At 36.6% G+C, this 18,261-nt stretch overlaps 1 protein-coding gene across 1 annotated transcript; it reads left to right on the top strand.

Moving 5' to 3' along the window:
• Positions 1-15,321: 15,321 nt before the first annotated feature.
• Positions 15,322-17,718, top strand: LOC134648098 (uncharacterized). Its single transcript, XM_063502569.1, has one exon. The coding sequence runs from the start codon at positions 15,595-15,597 to the stop codon at positions 17,641-17,643; it is 2,049 nt and encodes a 682-aa protein (XP_063358639.1). The 5' UTR covers positions 15,322-15,594; the 3' UTR covers positions 17,644-17,718.
• Positions 17,719-18,261: the final 543 nt, after the last annotated feature.

Below are 18,261 nucleotides of genomic sequence, written 5' to 3' on the forward strand. Positions count from 1 at the left end.
GTACATATTATGTGACGTTGTGTCTAATCAGTACCTAATCGTAAACATGTAGTCATAAGTATAAAATGTAAAATCCGCGCGTTAAGTCGACGACGCGCGGATTAATGTAAAAACCTTAGTAGTAATTTTTGTAATTTTTGTTTTAATATTAAATTATATTTTTTACAATCTATTTGTTTCTTTTTTCAAACAAGCGAGTGAAGTGAAATTATTACATTCAAGGAACACACATGTTAGCTGGCTATAGGGGCAGATCCTGCGATTTCGATTTTATTATTATTTTTGATAGTTTGTTCCGCGATAACTTCAGTAGCTACTTTGTTTAGGTAAAAGCGTAGTTAAGGTAAATATAAAAAAATCTATAAAATGAACAGGATCGATCAAAGGGTTATAATAGCTCTATATCGACTTTACGAGGGCTAATCCGAAAGTTGTTAGTTGCTCCGGCTCTACTCATGCGATTGCAATATGATTCATGTAGTCTATAAGAAGCCTTCGACCATTCCGTAGCTCACCATAATAACTTCATACCCACTCCTCAGTTAAGGGCCTACTGCAGCCGCGTCTGGCGCTTTGTAAACCACGCCCGCTAGTTCTTCCCTCCCCGCTAACACGCACACATGGAAACGCTTCGCGCCGCACGTGAAGTTTGTGTGACCTTTTAGCACCATCTAACGTTACAGAAGTTAACTACCATTATACGCGGTCGCTGCGGTCGGCCAGAAACTTATATTCGGAAAAAATAGAAACAGATGGCGTTGTTACTTGTTCATAATAGCAAACAATAAAATAATTAATTAATAAACCTAAATATTTATTGTTGTTTTTGGAAGATGTTAACAGCATAGAAGCAGCAGCGTAGATAGCATATAAGTTAAGAGTATTGTTAATAAGAAAATAGCACAAGAACAGAAAAGAGATTATTTTTGATAAAATATGATGAAAACAGATTTACTTGATTACGCTCACCTGACTTTGGGGTCACTAAATGCAAATTTCAACCTTATTGTTATGAGGTTACAATACCCCTGGGGTTGCAGGCGTCCATAGTCGTTATTATTATAAATGCTTTGGTTGAAATGCTTTTTAACCCTCGAATTTTTCATAGGTACAGTCACCTGCAATAATAAGTTACTCTTCGACGGCCGCAAAAATATGTGACACGCTCTTATGGCTCTACAAATAAGATCTAACACGATCTACCGCAAAACGGCCTTCGGTGTGTAACATATTATTGCAGCTGACTGTACTCGTATTCATTGTATAGGTAGGTATTAATATCTTTTATCCGATCGATTTGCATTTATTTGAAATAAATCAGTGTTTAGTAATTATGTTTTATTGAATAAGAGATTATTTTATGTAAGGAATACAGGGTGTCTTTTTGAAACACCCATTTTCTGGATAATTTTGAATTTCAATTGTCAGGGGTGCCTACATAATTTTTTAATACATTTTACAACGACAACAAACAAAAGTTCAAATTCGCAGTATTTTTATTACCCGGGTCGTGTCGCAACAAAATAGAAAATCATATTTTTCAAATCTAAGCGTTATTGTAATTTATCTCAATTAACCAAAAAACCAATCTGACTAGAACTTAAAAACGAACAGAATTATTTTAATATGTCGATTTTTCTTGGTGACCCAGGAGAATTTTTTTTGTATCCCATACAAAAAGAATGTATCCCAATCGCGTATCGGTTTTGGTTTTTACTTATAAGTGTGAAAAATATATTCTACCATATACGAAGGATGTGTGTTTTTTCATGTTTTATGTGTCTTTTTGTACAATAAAGTGTTTTACTGCTACTAATATATCATATTAACGATTAACTAAAAAGGTATTTGCATCTAATTTAACTGGTAAATTATTGAAGTCCGCTAAAATTTATATACAGTGTGGAAAGTTAACTCGGGCCCTGGAGGGAAACTACCTTAAATCCTTGAGCTAGCTCATTTTACTTAAAGGAGACATTCCTTTATTTTGAAAAAGAAACAAAACTGCATTCAAAGATTTTCTAAAACTCGCTTGCCTAGCCCGGGACTCGAACCAACTAAAATTAAAAAAACACACACTCTCTATTTTATTATACTAATCGATAGTATTAATACTCAGGATAAAATTTCTCTAACAAACATTTGGTTACTGTTCACTTTTAACAAGTAAAAGACACGTAACAATTCTGTTATCTCTCTCATAACAATCATTACTGGTGTCGTCAAAATCCATTCCGTGTCCGTGAAACGAACAATCAGGTCAGATTTTCGTTTAATGTTTGGTGTGGAATCAAAAGTAATATGGTTGTTTTGATGCACATTTACGAAGGACATCTGAATGCAGCAAAATACATTGAAATATTGGAGCTTCTACAAAATCAATTAAACCTTCTACCAGAAGAGGAACGAAATAATATCATTTTTCAACAAGATGGTGCACCTGCCCACAACAGCAGAATTGCCAGGGCTTACCTCAATGAACATTTCAATACCTGGATAGGTACAAACGGGACGATTAGATGGCCTGCAAGAAGTCCAGACCTGACGCCCATGGACTTCTTTTTATGGGGTCATGTAAAAAATGTTATTTATGAAACTTGCTATGAAACCGTTCAAGAGCTAAGGGTTGCGGTAGAAAATGTTATTAGGAGCATACACCACAACACTTTGATGAAGGCTACAAGAAATGAATTTCAACGGCGACTAATTTTGTGTAGACGGAACCACGGGGCTCATTTCGAACAATTTATCAGTTAAATAATTTAAGTGTAACAAATTGATAGTAAAATAAAGTTAATGTTAGATTTAACGATTGTTTTTATTTTTAAGACCAAATGTTTGTTAGAGAAATTTTATCCTGAATATTAATACTATCGATTAGTATAATAAAATAGGGTGTGTGTGTTTTTTAGGATTCCGTAGCCAAATGACAAAAACGGAACCCTTATACATTCGTCATGTCTGTCTGTCTGTCCGTCTGTCTGTCCGTCCGTATGTCACAGCCACTTTTCTCCGAAACTATAAGAACTATACTGTTGAAACTTGGTAAGTAGATGTATTCTGTGAACCGCATTAAGATTTTCACACAAAAATAGAAAAAAAACAATAATTTTTTGGGGTTCCCCATACTTCGAACTGAAACTCAAAATTTTTTTTTTCATCAAACCCATACGTGTGGGGTATCTATGGATAGGTCTTCAAAAATGATATTGAGGTTTCTAATATCATTTTTTTCTAAACTGAATAGTTTGCGCGAGAGACACTTCCAAAGTGGTAAAATGTGTGTCCCCCCCCCCCCCCTGTAACTTCTAAAATAAGAGAATGATAAAACTAAAAAAATATATGATGTACATTCCCATGTAAACTTCCACCGAAAATTGGTTTGAACGAGATCTAGTAAGTAGTTTTTTTTTATACGTCATAAATCGCCTAAATACGGAACCCTTCATGGGCGAGTCCGACTCGCACTTGGCCGCTTTTTTAATTTTAGTTGGTTCGAGTCCCGGGCGAGGCAAGCGAGTTTTAGAAAATCTTTGAATGCAGTTTTGTTTCTTTTTAAAAGTAAAGGAATGTCTCCTTTAAGTAAAATGAGCTAGCTCAAGGATTTAAGGTAGTTTCCCTCCAGGGCCCGAGTTAACTTTCCACACTGTATATTCAAAAAAATATTTGTTAGTATGTCCCAAAATCATGGCTCATTTTTAAGTCTCCTGACTTACCAAACATATCGCAACGAAGGCAAGGGTACAACGCGGCATCGTGAACCTAATAACGTAACGTTTCAGTTACTTTTTTAGTCGCCGACCATTTTATCCGGGGTACGAAAAGAGGTATTAGATCTATCCTGGGTCTAATATGTTATAAAAACATAGTTTATTGAAAAATGTTCGTAGGTAGTACACAAAATTTAAATTTTCTTTTAAATGTGTTTTGGGTCATCGTTATCCCTGGTGACTTTTCTGGTGACCCAAGAGACATCAATTTTATTATGACTCAGGAGACTTTTTTCTATGCACTTTGATTTTTTTGATGCGCTAATTTTGTAATCTAAAATAACTAATTGACCCATCCTCCTTTCTATTGAAAAACTTTAGTTCCGAAATTGCTGGTCAGTGAGCTTGTTTAAAATTCTAAATTCAAATTTGTAGCGTAATTTTTTTAAATTCGAATATAAATTGTAAAGTTACCTTGCAGACCTCGCATCTAATATTTGGTCATGATATTTTGAGTTTTATTCACGAGTACTAGAGTTCACTTTTATTAGCGATTTCATCAAGATGTAGCTTTATTGAATTATATTATTTATATTTGAGTGATATAAAGTTATAATGTAACTGTGAGATCCTCGTATTTCAGCCCGTACAAGATTATAACCTTTTTCATGTAATGTCATTGAGTTTTTCTTTATTGATTTAAATGCCATCTAAATGAGTGGCCATCTAAACCTTACGGTCACGTGATCGCCTTACGCTGTCTCGAGTTTATCATTTTTTCCCCACCTCAAAAAGTGCCCAGCGCCGCTAAAGAAGTTTTCACTTCAAAAATCTTTGAATGCAGTTGTTTCTTTAAAAAACAATAATGTTTCATTTAAGTAAAATGAGCAAACTTAAGGTTTTAAGGCACTTTCCCTCCAGGGCCCATAATTTTTTTCCACCCGGTATAGTAGACAACAATTTTTTTCGACTAAATGAAGTTTTATTAGATAAATCGTTGATCACATCGTTCGTTTCACACATCACATCAAATCGTTTGTCATCACAATAAAAAATTGTCAAAATAATGAAATTTATGCCAAAAAACATAAATAAAACATATAAATTCAACACATTTTTTTAATAAAAATCTTTCTCGATGAAAAGAACATCGACAAATTATGTTCAAAGAATTAATATCAAAACAGATGTCATAATTAGGATTGGCTACTTTAAGAAAGGGACAGAGAGATTTAATCCTCTCGCTCTGCACGTTTTTCTCATTCCTCCTTGTCAAGCCAAAATAAACTATAAAATGATAGTAACACAGTACATTGTAATATTCACTTTTTCCACGGTATCATGTCATTGTAAATTACTTATGTGAAATTGTAGTGGCGTGCGACTTTCAAACCGGAGGTCACGGGTTCGAACCCCGGCCCGTGCAAGTGAGTTTTTGTAAGTAGGGACCTTTTTTAGTGATACTTAAATATAATAACTTTTCGTATTATTGAAATAAAATATTTTATTCAAACAAACTTAATAATATAATAATTAAAACGAATAATATCAATTAGTTTTTAATATTTATTCAATTATTTTAAATTATTTGAGCATGAAACATACTAGATTTATTTTTATCATTACAATAGAAAAAAAGCAAAAAATATATTCTTATAGATATTTTATTTTCAAACAAAAATAAAGCAAAAAGTTACGGTTAGATTCTGATGGCTAAATACCAAACAGCTACCGATACATTTCAATATCTGTCGAAATTTCCTAACCCGTTGTAACTGACAAAGAGTATAGATTTCGACGTAGCATGACGTAGCTAAGCAAACACGCACACATGCGTAACGTATAGGCCTGTAAGAAGGCACCATCATAGGTTTACCTCCGTTTCCGTTACTACTCAATGGAGTTACGACTCAACGTTTATTGGATATTAAAATTTTACGTAATTCGGAGCGCTGCGCGAAGTGACATAGGTCTTACCTCTTTGAGGCACGACGGCCATCTAACATTACTGGCATAAAGGATGCATTTATGACTTTGACGCATGACAGAAAGAGAAACCGAACTGCGTAAAATGGGCGTTTGCTGTTGAATTCATAAAATCAAAAATCGATAATAAATCCATCGGTAAAGGATAATAAGTTAATATTTAGTTCTTTGAAAGTTAAGACGAGATTAAAACCTTTGCTGTAAGGTGGATTGTGCTGGATATGGATGTGTTTTCTAGTTGCACGAAGCTAAAACCGAAAAATGAACACGTAAGTTTGGATTTATTTTCTATCGAGAAAATTTTAAGCATTCGTGTTTCGACTACTACGAAATCACTTATCATATAGTCAAGAAACATATATCCGAAAATCACTACTGTTTGTTTCCGGGGCTAGCCACTGCCACGTTTCTAAGATCCTGTTATTTTTCGATGCACGGCTAAGGTAATCTGATTAGTAATGAGGTTTGATGCAGGCTTAGGAAACCTACCGCAGCTACCTCTACCTACGCCTTATTTCTAAGCGAGATTACCCATTGGCACTGATAAATCTGATAGATATCTGTAATTCTGAATACTTACATTTTAGTCTAATTGTTAGAATGAATTAACAGAATTTGTAAATATTGTTAGAATCAATAGACAACCCGGCTTTGAATAAAGCCGTTAGTTCGTTTCTTTACCGTTTATTGTTGATACAGATCGACAATACGAGTACTATAAGTACTATAACTTACTGCAGCGTAAAGTATAGACAATGAAGTCGGTAGGTATAGGAAAGTCCTATTTCAGTTGCATTAAAATACAATGTGTAAAAGTTGAATAAACATGGTGTAAGAGCGCGAATACGGCTGGTTTTACGCGTCTCGTGTACATAGCGCGAAGGTGCGGCGGCGGCGCGGCGGCGGTGCATCGGCGGCGCGGCGGCGGTGCATCGGCGGCGCGGCGGCAGGCTTTACCGGGCGGCACCGTGTACAGGCGCCCTAAGGCAAAGATTTTTATTTTGTGCTCCATAAGTGGGCACAGCGCCATCTCGATTGAAACCTAGAAACTAAATTGGAATGCTAGTTAAGGAAAATTATACTCCTTCTAGCGTTATTTATAGCAGTTCATTTATATAATAGCAGTACTTAGTTGGCAGTAGCACGCAGTAGGAACAATATTCGGAGATTGTCCTTTCACTTTAATTTACGTAGTAGGTAGTTTACGCGAGATGGCGTTCTTTACTCAAGGTGCTGTAGCTTGGCTGTAGCTATTGGTTTGGTGAGCTAGTTTTGTAATCGTTTGAGTTGTTTTGAGCAGTTGTAATAGTGATATACGCCATAAAAAAAATATATTGGTACTTATTTTAGCTTTGACTATGCACATTCTCCGCCGATGTATTTAATATTTATTTAAGTTTTAATTTTTTAAGTAGATTTATTTTAATGTTATACTTGGTCAACCAGATCTTGACAGTAGAAAAAGGCGGCAAATTTGAAAAATGTAGGCGCGAAGGGATATCGTCCCATAGAAAATTTGAATTTCGCGCCTTTTTTAACCGACTTCCAAATCTAAAAGGAGGAGGTTATCAATTCGGTTGTATGTTTTTTTTTATTTTTTTTATTATTTTTTTTATTTTTTTTTATGTTTGTTACTCCATATCTCCGTCATTACTGGACCGATTTTGAAAATTATTTTTTTGATTGTATGTATATGCATACAGATTGGTCCCGTTTTTGTCAAAACCCAGTTCTGATGATGGGATCCATGAGGAATCGAGGGAACTCCTCAAATCTTAAAGGCACACATATAGTGATTTTTGTATTTTTATCAACAAATCAAGCATATACATTCAAAAAAGTGACATTTGATGAAGTGGAACTGCTGATGATGATCAGAACGGAACTCTTCAACGATGCATAGCACATGTCTGACGATTTGTCCTCTTCGTTATGTTTGTTAAGCAAGTTAAGATTTTAAGCTACATTTTTGTCAAGCTCGAGTGCTGATGATGGGATCCATGAGGAATCGAGGGAACTCCTCAAATCTTAAAGGCATGCGTATAGAGATTTTTGTATTTTCATCAACAAATCAAGCATATACATAAAAAAAAGTGACATTTGATGAAGTGGAACTGCTGATGATGATCAGAACAGAACTCTTCAACGACGCATAGTTCACGTTTGGCGATTTGTCCTCTTCGTTATGTTTGTTAAGCAAGTTAAGTTTTTAAGCCACAATTTTGTCAAGCTCGAGTTCTGATGATGGGATCCACGAGGAATCGAGGGAACTCCTCCAATCTTAAAGGCATGCGTATAGAGATTTTTGTATTTTCATCAGAAAATCGAGCATTTTCATTAAAAACTGTCGCATTTGATGAAGTGGAACTGCTGATGATGATCATAACGGAACTCTTCAACGACGCATAGCTCGCATTTGGCGATTTGTCCTTTTCGTTATGTTTGTTAAGCAAGTTAGGTTTTTAGGCACATTTATGTCAATATCAAGTCCTGAACATGGTATCCATGAGGAATCGAGGGAACTTCTCAAATCTTAAAGGCATCCGTATAGAATTTTATATAATTTCATCAGAAAATCAAGCATTTACATTAAAAACTGTGGCATTTGATGAAGTGGAACTGCTGATGATGATCAGAACAGAACTCCTCAACGACGCATAGTACACGTTTTGTGATTTTCAATTTCGATTTTGACTTGGATTGGGCCCCGGACTCCGGACTCGGACCCGTACTCGGACTCGGACCCAGACCCGGACCTTGACCCGGAAAACCACTATGATACCTAAACTAAATCAACCACTATGATTACCATAAAATGTATACATATTACCAAATAAAGTATAAGCACCGTTAAGTGGGTTAGGCTAGTAGTTAGAGAAGTCGGTTTTTTTCTATTAAAGATTATTTACTGACAAGATTTGGTTGACCAGCTATAGTTTAGTTTTAATGTTTAGTTTATAGTTAGTTTTAATGTTTCTTTTTATTTAACATTGTTAAATTATAAAATGTCAATACTATGAAATAAATATTTATATTTATTTGCTACATATGTATTTAACTAACAAGGATATTAGTACGAGGGGCGTTCAAAATATTCTCGGTATTGATATCTTACGACCTCTTCTAAAATTTCTTTCGTTACTGGCCGCTAAGGTTTATTCATTGACATTAAAAAAAAGTATAATTCGAACCGAGATAGTCTTTTGTTTTTCTGCAATTGCTGAACAAACATGAACATCCTGTGCGAATTGACAATGTTAACTAAATTAGAACATCGATGCGTGATAAAATTCTTGACAAAACAGGGTAAAAATCAAAAAACCATAAAAGAGGAAATGGATTGTGTTTACCGTGAGTCTGCTCCTTCTTTATCTACCATTCAAAAGTGGTCAAGCGAGTTTAAACGCGGAAGGGAGAGTATTGAAGATGACCCTAGACCTGGCCGGCCTGTAGTAGCTACTTCACAAGAAAATATTGATAAAGTGGAAAAACTTATATTGGAAGATGGTCGAGTGAAGGTAAAATCTATAGCACAAGTAACCAATCTCTCTATTGGTACCGTACATGATATTATACATGACCATCTTAATATGTCAAAAGTAAGTGCAAGATGGGTTCCGCGAATGCTGACTCGGCTTCAAAAAGACATGCGTGTAGCTTGTTGTTCCGATTTTATTGACCTGTGCGGTGAAAATCCTGATGAGGTGCTGCAAAGAATAGTTACTGGAGATGAAACCTGGGTTCATCATTATGACCCAGAGAGTAAACAAGAGTCCATGCAGTGGCACATTAAGGGTTCAGCTCATCCCAAGAAGTTCAAGGTCATCCCTTCAGCTGGCAAGGTCATGGCCACGATATTTTGGGATTGTGAAGGAGTATTACTAATCGATTATAAAGAAAAAGGTGTAAATATCACAGGACAGTACTACGCTAACATTCTACGTCAATTAAAGGATGTAATTAAAGAAAAGAGGCGAGGAAAGTTAACCAAAGGTATTCTGCTTCTGCATGACAACGCCCCCGTCCATATTGCTCATATTGCCAAGGCAGCTATTGTTGAATGTGGGTTTAAAACTGTTACTCACCCACCGTATAGTCCGGACTTAGCCCCCAGCGACTTCTTTTTGCTCCCCAATCTTAAAAAGGATCTGCGTTGAAATAAATTTTCTGACGATGAAGCATTGAAGGCGGCAGTGGAGGAGCATTTTTACACGAAAGATAAAAAATATTTTTACGAGGGATTAAAAAAAATAATTGATCGATCTTTTAAGTGTATGAACATAGGGGGGGAGTATATTGAAAAATAAAAATATCAAACTTTTCGTACTTGTTTGTTTTCATTCTCATACCGAGAATATTTTGAACACCCCTCGTATATTTAGTTGGTAGGTAGACTCGTGATACTCGTGGTAAATAAATTTGGTAGCAGCTATACGCCTTTATATTATGTCTGATGGCAACTATACTTATCAGATAGGTTTGTATGAATATCACTTCAGTTTCTACCTTTTAATGGCTTAAGTATACATAAAATACAAGTTCCCATAGGTGCTCGAATATAACCTTATTAAGGAAGTAAAAACAAGAAGGTGAACTTTTTGCTATTGACATAATGATGAGATAATAATGTTTATCAAGCGCATGCAATACCGTACCCTATCGAATACTGCGCAACATGCGCATTGATTAAGACAAGATTATGAATATTATGATTTATTAAAACCTTCAATGGCGTAGGCAGCTGCCTGACCGCCAGCAGTCAGCAAGAACCTTGTTTTTATAATAAAAACAATTTCGCTTCGTAGTATATGCTTCCTTTAACCACCTCACCCGTTGTCACGATTCATGAGTCTTATGACAAGTCGAGCGGAGGCGATGGGGCTTTCGTCACGACGACAATATTCTCGATCTCGATGTTTTTGCGTGGAAGAGAGCAGGCGCTTCACTGGAATCAGGATCTTTCTGCAGCGTCGCTAAAATGGCATACATGTGCTTCATACTAGAATCGGATTAAACTGAGGGAAGATTGCGCAAACAGGATCATGAAAACTGTATTGTTGTAAGTTATCACTTTTATCAGAACGGAATCAATTTCTTGTGCGAGAAATTAGTCGATAACTATTTTTAGTCGCTTTCTCGACGCTTGTCGGACAGATTTACGAAATAGGTACATGGACATGAGATCAAAAAGGAGGAGGTTCTCCGTTCGTCAGGATCTTTGTATTTTATGAATGGTCCCCGATATAAATTATTATGATACCTAACACACGACCCGATTCAAACAATGCTTATAAGAAGTCACAAAACGGCAGGTATACCATGCCGATCTGTCAGTGTCAAAAGTGACATTTCTTCAACCAAAGAACGTCACTTTTGAAACTGACAGATCGGTATCGTATCGCTATAAGTATTGTTCGAATCGGGCCGTATTAAGAGTTATAAAACCCTTAACTTTGGTCATGTCCACAGGACGACAGACGTGAACCTAATTGCTGTGTATGATCCGAGCGGCACACTCGTATCGCATACCCAAGCACTGTCTACAATTTCGTAGGTACCTACTTGGTTGCTCCGGCGACTCGCAATTCATAGGTAAACTAAATATACAGTACAGAATTGTAAACTAATTTCAATTACTAACATTAAAAATACATTTGCATATTATAGGTACACAAACGAAACAATAGTAAGTAAGTATCTTTGTTCAATGCGAGTACAGCTTTATCACTTTATGGTTCCCTCACTGCTACACTATGCAGCAATCAATCATTAGTAAGTTCGGGCTGCTTAATTTATTTAGATAGAACTCTACAGTAGCTTCGATTATTACTTACAATTTACTTATTTCAAAATTATACCGCATAAAGTACCTTAATCTTCATGATTATTTTCTGCAGAGGTCTTCTTAATGATACGGTACTTTAAAACGAACTATAGTATATATTATATTTATTTATTAAACTTTATTGTAAAGTTATTACCTTGCGCTGCAGGCTGATTTAGTACATGTTTTTTTGCCGATAATACATGTATATTGTTATGCAACATTCATAAAAAAAATTGTAATGAGCAGTACCTTTTTAAATGTACCTACACTAATATATTTCCATCAATTTACCTTTTTTCTCTCCACTTTTTAGCTACGGGACCCTAAAAGCTACATCGCGAGAAGGCCTCTTAATTCATTAGTCTAACAACTTACAAAAGGGACAATACGAACTTTAGAATAGGTCTCACTTCCCACGAGATAATGACTTGCATTACACGGCCATATTCGAGCCCACTGCAGAATTAGCGGCCACAATACTAGTCTTAGAATCAGTACATAGACTTAACTTGGATGTTATTAAATTTTACACCGGGACTTAAGACTTAGTTACGCATTAATCGCGTATCTAAGTTTTAAGATTTACCTCCGACGTTTCGAGGACGGCGTTGTCCCCGTGGTCTCGGATGTGTAAAAATCTTGAAAGTTTAAATCAGTGTTAACTTGGATGCTTGACAAATACTATGTAATAACTTTTTCACCACACCGGGGGGTCGATTTTTGAGAAATCTAGCGCTCGAAATTAAAAAATCAGTCCACTGCTCGTAAACCACTCTTTATTCTTCAAAAACTGATGAGAAAGTTGCATTTTATCCACAAGAGTAGAAAAGTAATTAGATGCAAATTTTGAGTTGTGGCTTCATGTTGGATTGTTGGATAGAGGAATTGACTTCTAAGTGATAATTTTAAATGATAAAAATCTTATAGCGTTCATTTGGATAATAATATAACGTAACTACTAACGTAAATACTAAACTAACGTAATATTTTACAGTTAGTTTAGTATTTACGTATTAGCGTTGTGAGCTGATTTTTTTTGTGTTTCACTCAGTAGCAAATTTTGTTCAACCCGCGTATACATCTTGAAACCCTCGCAACCACCTCGCAACGCTCAACATTCCACTTTTCAAACTCGATGCGTTTGTGGTTCAATTTTGCTTACTCGGGTACAAATATTAGCAGAATTGAAAAAAAAACTCTTCCCCCACTTAAAACCATCTACAACATTGACGATTCTTGCGGCATTGTATTTGTCAGTCTTATTTATTTTGTGCACATTTTGCGTACCTATTGTATATTTTACCAGTTGTTACGTTTTGCGTGTAGTGTACATTTTGCGTATTGTACATTATGCGCCAGAGGGGATTCTTCTGCAAACCCATAATGGACAAAGTACTGGTTCGAGGAGCTTTATTTGTGTTGCGGTGAACCGTAAAATGACTAACTCTTAAGGGCAGATAAACTTCTTTAATGAAACAACTCTAAATTAGAAGATAACCTAAAGTATGAAGTAAATTAGACCGACTTAGTTTTCGTATGACAAAATTGAATCGTTCTAAATATTTTGTGTGTGAGTTCTAAACACTTGAGTTTTTTTATGTTGAGTTTTTACTGGTAGGTAGGTAAGTACGGCTAAACCGTCACAACTTCACAACTTAGTATTTACTAGTACTTTCGTTTTTGAATTACATTGTGTCAGAGCATTAACTATCAGAGCCGCGCAGATACCTAAATTAAAATACAGAACTCACAATGGTTTCTGGTAAAGGTTTTCTTATTGATATAATCTCGTGCTGTAATTCGTCCGTTAGCCAAATACAACACATGTCACAGTGTCATATTAAGCTGATGTTAAAGACTTGGGAGTTTAAATTCATAGTTATCTGGAAAATAGGCCTAGGTTGCCAACGACACGAAGTCGATTCAGATGTTAATTAATAAAATTCAATCTGATAATCAGGTGTGACGGTGTCTATTTCGCTATGTTTTAGATGCTCTTTCTATCCAATCTATATACCATTGTACATTCAAGAACAAGCCATTAGATAAGGGCTACAGAACTTGCCAAAAAGCTTCGTAACTATTTCTAGAAACATACGAAAAATAGGCCAAATGTTTACCCTAAACAGCGCTAACCAAAATCACAGCCAAAATAAACCGCAGCATCCATTAAAATTCGACCCAAAACTAGCGCGTTGTTATTATCGTGACATTGACTGGGTGGATAAAGTCGTTCCGAGGAATCGTGGGAACCGTCGTAGACCCTGTAATAATTAACAAAAGCAATATTTAAGAAACAAAAGAGCAATTAACCGAGCAGGGGGCCGATTTTTGAATTTCGATCGCTCGATTTCGTCACTCAAAAATCAGTGGAAAACGGCGAAATTCTGATTTCTGAAATACGAGCGATTGAAATTGGGAATCTATTGGTATTGACCACTCGTTTTCAATTTTATTAGTAGAATTTACAGGCCTAGTAGTGGAGATATTACTGAACGAAATACACGAAATCGAGTGATCGAATTTCAAAAATCGGTCCCCTGATGAGGGCATCTCTGAACTAGTTGGTGGGGACAAAAATCTCAGTCTGCAAATATTTATAATATATTTGAGCGCAACGTTTTATAATCAAATGGGGTATTTGACTGTACATATTTAAAATAAATTATTTTACACCATGCATGAAATAAAGCACCAGAAGATTAATAGAGAAACGTAGACAGCAGTTATTTTTAGACGCAATTTTTATTTTAAAACCCGTATTAAACTATAAAGAGTAGGTAATTCGATTGTGACGTCACATGCTAGTGTGTCATATAAATTCTATAGTAGCAAAATCGTTTTGATAGTTGGAAAAAAGAAATCCATTTGACTAGTAGTCAAATACCCTATTATAATTGATATATATTTTGTAGTAAAATATTATTATCATTTCAAATTTACGCGATACATAAGTATATAAGGTTTAATTAGGTTTACCCTTGAGGAGTTTGGCCGGATAGGTATTCACGACGGTTCAATACCAGCGTGCATTTTAACAAACCAACTGGATCGTGAAAATAGCTTTTGAATTTATTTAAACTTTAACCTCCTGACGGCCGGCTTCCTATAGGTAGGTACGTAAGTAAATAAGTAAATATGTATTAATTATTGTGCACCATACAGTTAAAAATATACTCAGAAAACGAAATACAAGCTTAAGATTACATAGTCTACAGTAGTAACAAAAGCGACAGACAACTTTTGGGTACGTAGTACATAGAGTCTGTGCGGAAAGAGAAGAGTCGTGAAATGTAGGGGAGCCCATACATTCCACGACTCTTCTCTTTCCGCACAGACTCTAGCCCTCAATAAGTTGTGACTCTTTGTCAATTTGACAGGGTTATGTACATTTTCAAGCTGGTAAATTTCGATACCTAGTTTTCAGAAGGTTATTGCACCAAATACCTAAGAATAAAGTGCAAATGGCGACTTAATGCCTATAGGCATTCTCTACCGGTCAACCATCATTTGAGTTTGTATCGAATTCACGCGATTGTATTACCTATAAACGTACGTATTTAAAAAAATTAAACTAGTTTTTTCTACGATACAATTTAATTGGGCCTAATTAAATTACAATACATATATAGGTACTAGTGATAGTCATTTTAGTCAAAACGTGAATCTGTAAAATCCCGGTGTTTATTGTATGCCACATATTTAGTTATATAGTTTATAAAAAAGTTTATTATAAAAAGAAAAATATGTCGCGGTGTTAATTGTATGTGGATTTGTAGGTACATTTGACCATTGGTCTACTAAAGCTTGTATGACTAAACGATGCCTGGAATGTATGCATGACCACACGCGCACCTGCAAAATGGCTCGGACAATTAAACAATTGGGATCTTACAGCATAAGTAGATGTGAAGAAAAAAGATTTTCCGTTTCAGATAATGAAATGACAACAATAGTCGTTTTGCGAAACGTTCGCACGCCGAGTACGCGAGTGGGGCGATATTTTATATAGGGGACTGGCGTGTGCCGGCGCAGCCTTAGCAACGACATGCCGCTGTTGGTGTCCTCACGATGCACCTCCTCGTGATATTCGCGTGTTTCGCCGCCGCGACCGCCACTAACTCCACCAAAGATGAAACTACTGAATTACCAACCACTACTACTACTTCTTCTACTCCTACCAAAGAAATTCTAAAGGCTAGCGAAACGGCTGACCCTTCCAAAGTTGAAATTGTCAAGCAAATTAGACGATTGAATGATGATGGCTCCTACACTATAGGATACGAAGCCGATGATGGTACATTTAAAATTGAAAGTAGAGATGTTCGCGGAAATGTGAAAGGGACGTTCGGGTATCTAGACCAGGACGGTGAAATTAAGCGTGTGACATACACTTCGTCGAGCGATATGCCTACGCCTGTTCCTGTGACTACAAGTACGACGCCTAGTTCTCCTTCAATGATTGTTAGAATAAACAAAACAGTGTCATCCACCACACGGAGACCGTTAGCGACCGTTGTTTACCCCACTCGGAGCAGTTTCACTACCAGAGGAACTGTGATTCAACCTATACCAAAACGGAGATTGCCTATTACTTCTTCACGATCTAGCGCTGACGTGACTACAGATAAGCAAAAGCCGGAGACAACTAGTAGCATTTTAAATCTTTACAAGTCCAAAACAGAAGAAAGTAAAACAAGGACGCAGGTGTTAAAGCCTACTTCGGATGTGAAGGATGACCTTGTGACAAAACAAACGACAACTAAATTACCCTCAACTGTGAAACCAGTGTACGAAAATACAAACGAAAAGGAAGATACGGATCCTTTTAAGGCTAACACTATCAGGCGAGAGTTGACTGGTACCAGTCCTAATCCTCACATGATTAATCTGCAGCAATCAGCTGGCGACGATTCCACTGATGTCTATGGAAGCCATCTATCATTAGGAACTGCTCGGCCACTGTTTACTACAACGACACCTCGACCTAGACTTATACCAATTCACTCGTTAGTGGCAGCACGACAAAAGATACAAGAGCAGTACCAAGAACTGCCGGAACAAGAAACTACAATAGAAGCAAGTACTGGACGTGTATTTGACCAGCAAAATGTAGTGACATCTAATCCAGTGCCTGTGGTGCATATACCCCAAAGGGAAGATGACAGGATTTATCAACCTATTTACCGAAGACCAGAAGCAACAGTGCAGTTCCGTACGAGAGAATATTTGAGAGACAATCCTGGATCGCCGGTGCCCATAGGAAACCAGCGGCCCTTTCTCCAGTACGAGTACCAGAACAGAATATTGGAGCCACAGTTTGTGAAAGATACCACTACCCACGCGCAGATTAAGGGGACTGCACCCGAGGCGGTCACAGCTTCACCCTACGACGAGCGCCCCGTCACTAGAATAATTCCCATAGCAGTAGATGAAAGAGGTATCCCAATCCAGCAGTATCAACCACAACAACCACGATACATAAACCCTTACAGACCTACACAGCCTCCTATCTACCAGCAACGGTACGAGCCTATTATCGATGAAATGAACTCAATATCAGCTCCCGTTAGTACTAGAGATCTTAAAAAGTTACTCCAGATTCTGATCTACAGGCAGAACAGATTGCAATCTTTGATGGATCAAGTTGTTGCACCGGGTCCCCCGTACCAGCCTTTATTCAGACAAGAACAACCGCAATACGACTATAGATATCAAAACGCTCGTCAATACCAAGAAGACGACAGGTACGATTATAGGTACGATCAACAAAAATACAGGCAGCAGGAGGTATATTCAAATCAAGTAGCGAGCTACGAGAACCCTCAATATGAAAGCCAGCGATACGTCCCAAGGCGACGATTATACACTAGGCCTTACGATGCTGATGGAAGTTCATCAAATAGAGTGGAAGAGGGTCCAGAGTTTCTCCCGCCAGATATACGAGAAGCTCTACTTTTGAAAATGCTGATGCTTGCGATCAGTCCTGACTTTATGCCAACGCCGGCACCCGCCACAGAATTAACAACTGCAGCTCCAAGTAGGAAACAAGTGAGAAACGTCCAGATATTAGGCGAAGAGGGTTCAATCGATAACATGAAGCGATCCATGAGACATTAAGGTACACCTTTATAATTTGGCTTAAATAACAGGCAATAAATAAATCACACTCTGAAGCTGGTTTTGGAGGCATCTGTAGTTTAATTATAGGGTGGTCGTAATACTCAGTTATTATTTAACGTATTTACGTAGTTGTATATATTTATAATTTTTGTACTAAATAGATTTTTCTTTATAAATGGTGTTTAATTTGAATATTTTTATCTCCTACGGCCGCCACATTTGCCTGCAACTTACTTACGTGCCTGTTGCGCTATTGTCCATAGTTTGCATAGTACCATTATACAAATACGTAGGCGTAAAAAACACCCAGTTGTGACAAAGACTTATGATAAGGCTAGTCCAATTTTAAATTTAAATGGAACCATTGTTTCAACGTCTCGGTCACACACGCCTACAATGTGAGGACATACTAAAAATGCATTAACATTGCTAGTATTGCTACACATCGAATAATAACTCTGTGGCAAATTTCAAAAAGTCTAATTTTATAAAGATTTGAGGCAAAATCTATCGTTATGCAATTGTACAGTCGACTTCAAAAACTTTACAACTACCAGTTTACTATTTTAAAACCTTAGCGTAAAGTAATATAGTCTATTTTAGTATGGTTATTCA

This window comes from Cydia amplana, chromosome 1 (assembly GCF_948474715.1).
Source record: "Cydia amplana chromosome 1, ilCydAmpl1.1, whole genome shotgun sequence".
NCBI classification, from domain to species: domain Eukaryota; kingdom Metazoa; phylum Arthropoda; class Insecta; order Lepidoptera; family Tortricidae; genus Cydia; species Cydia amplana.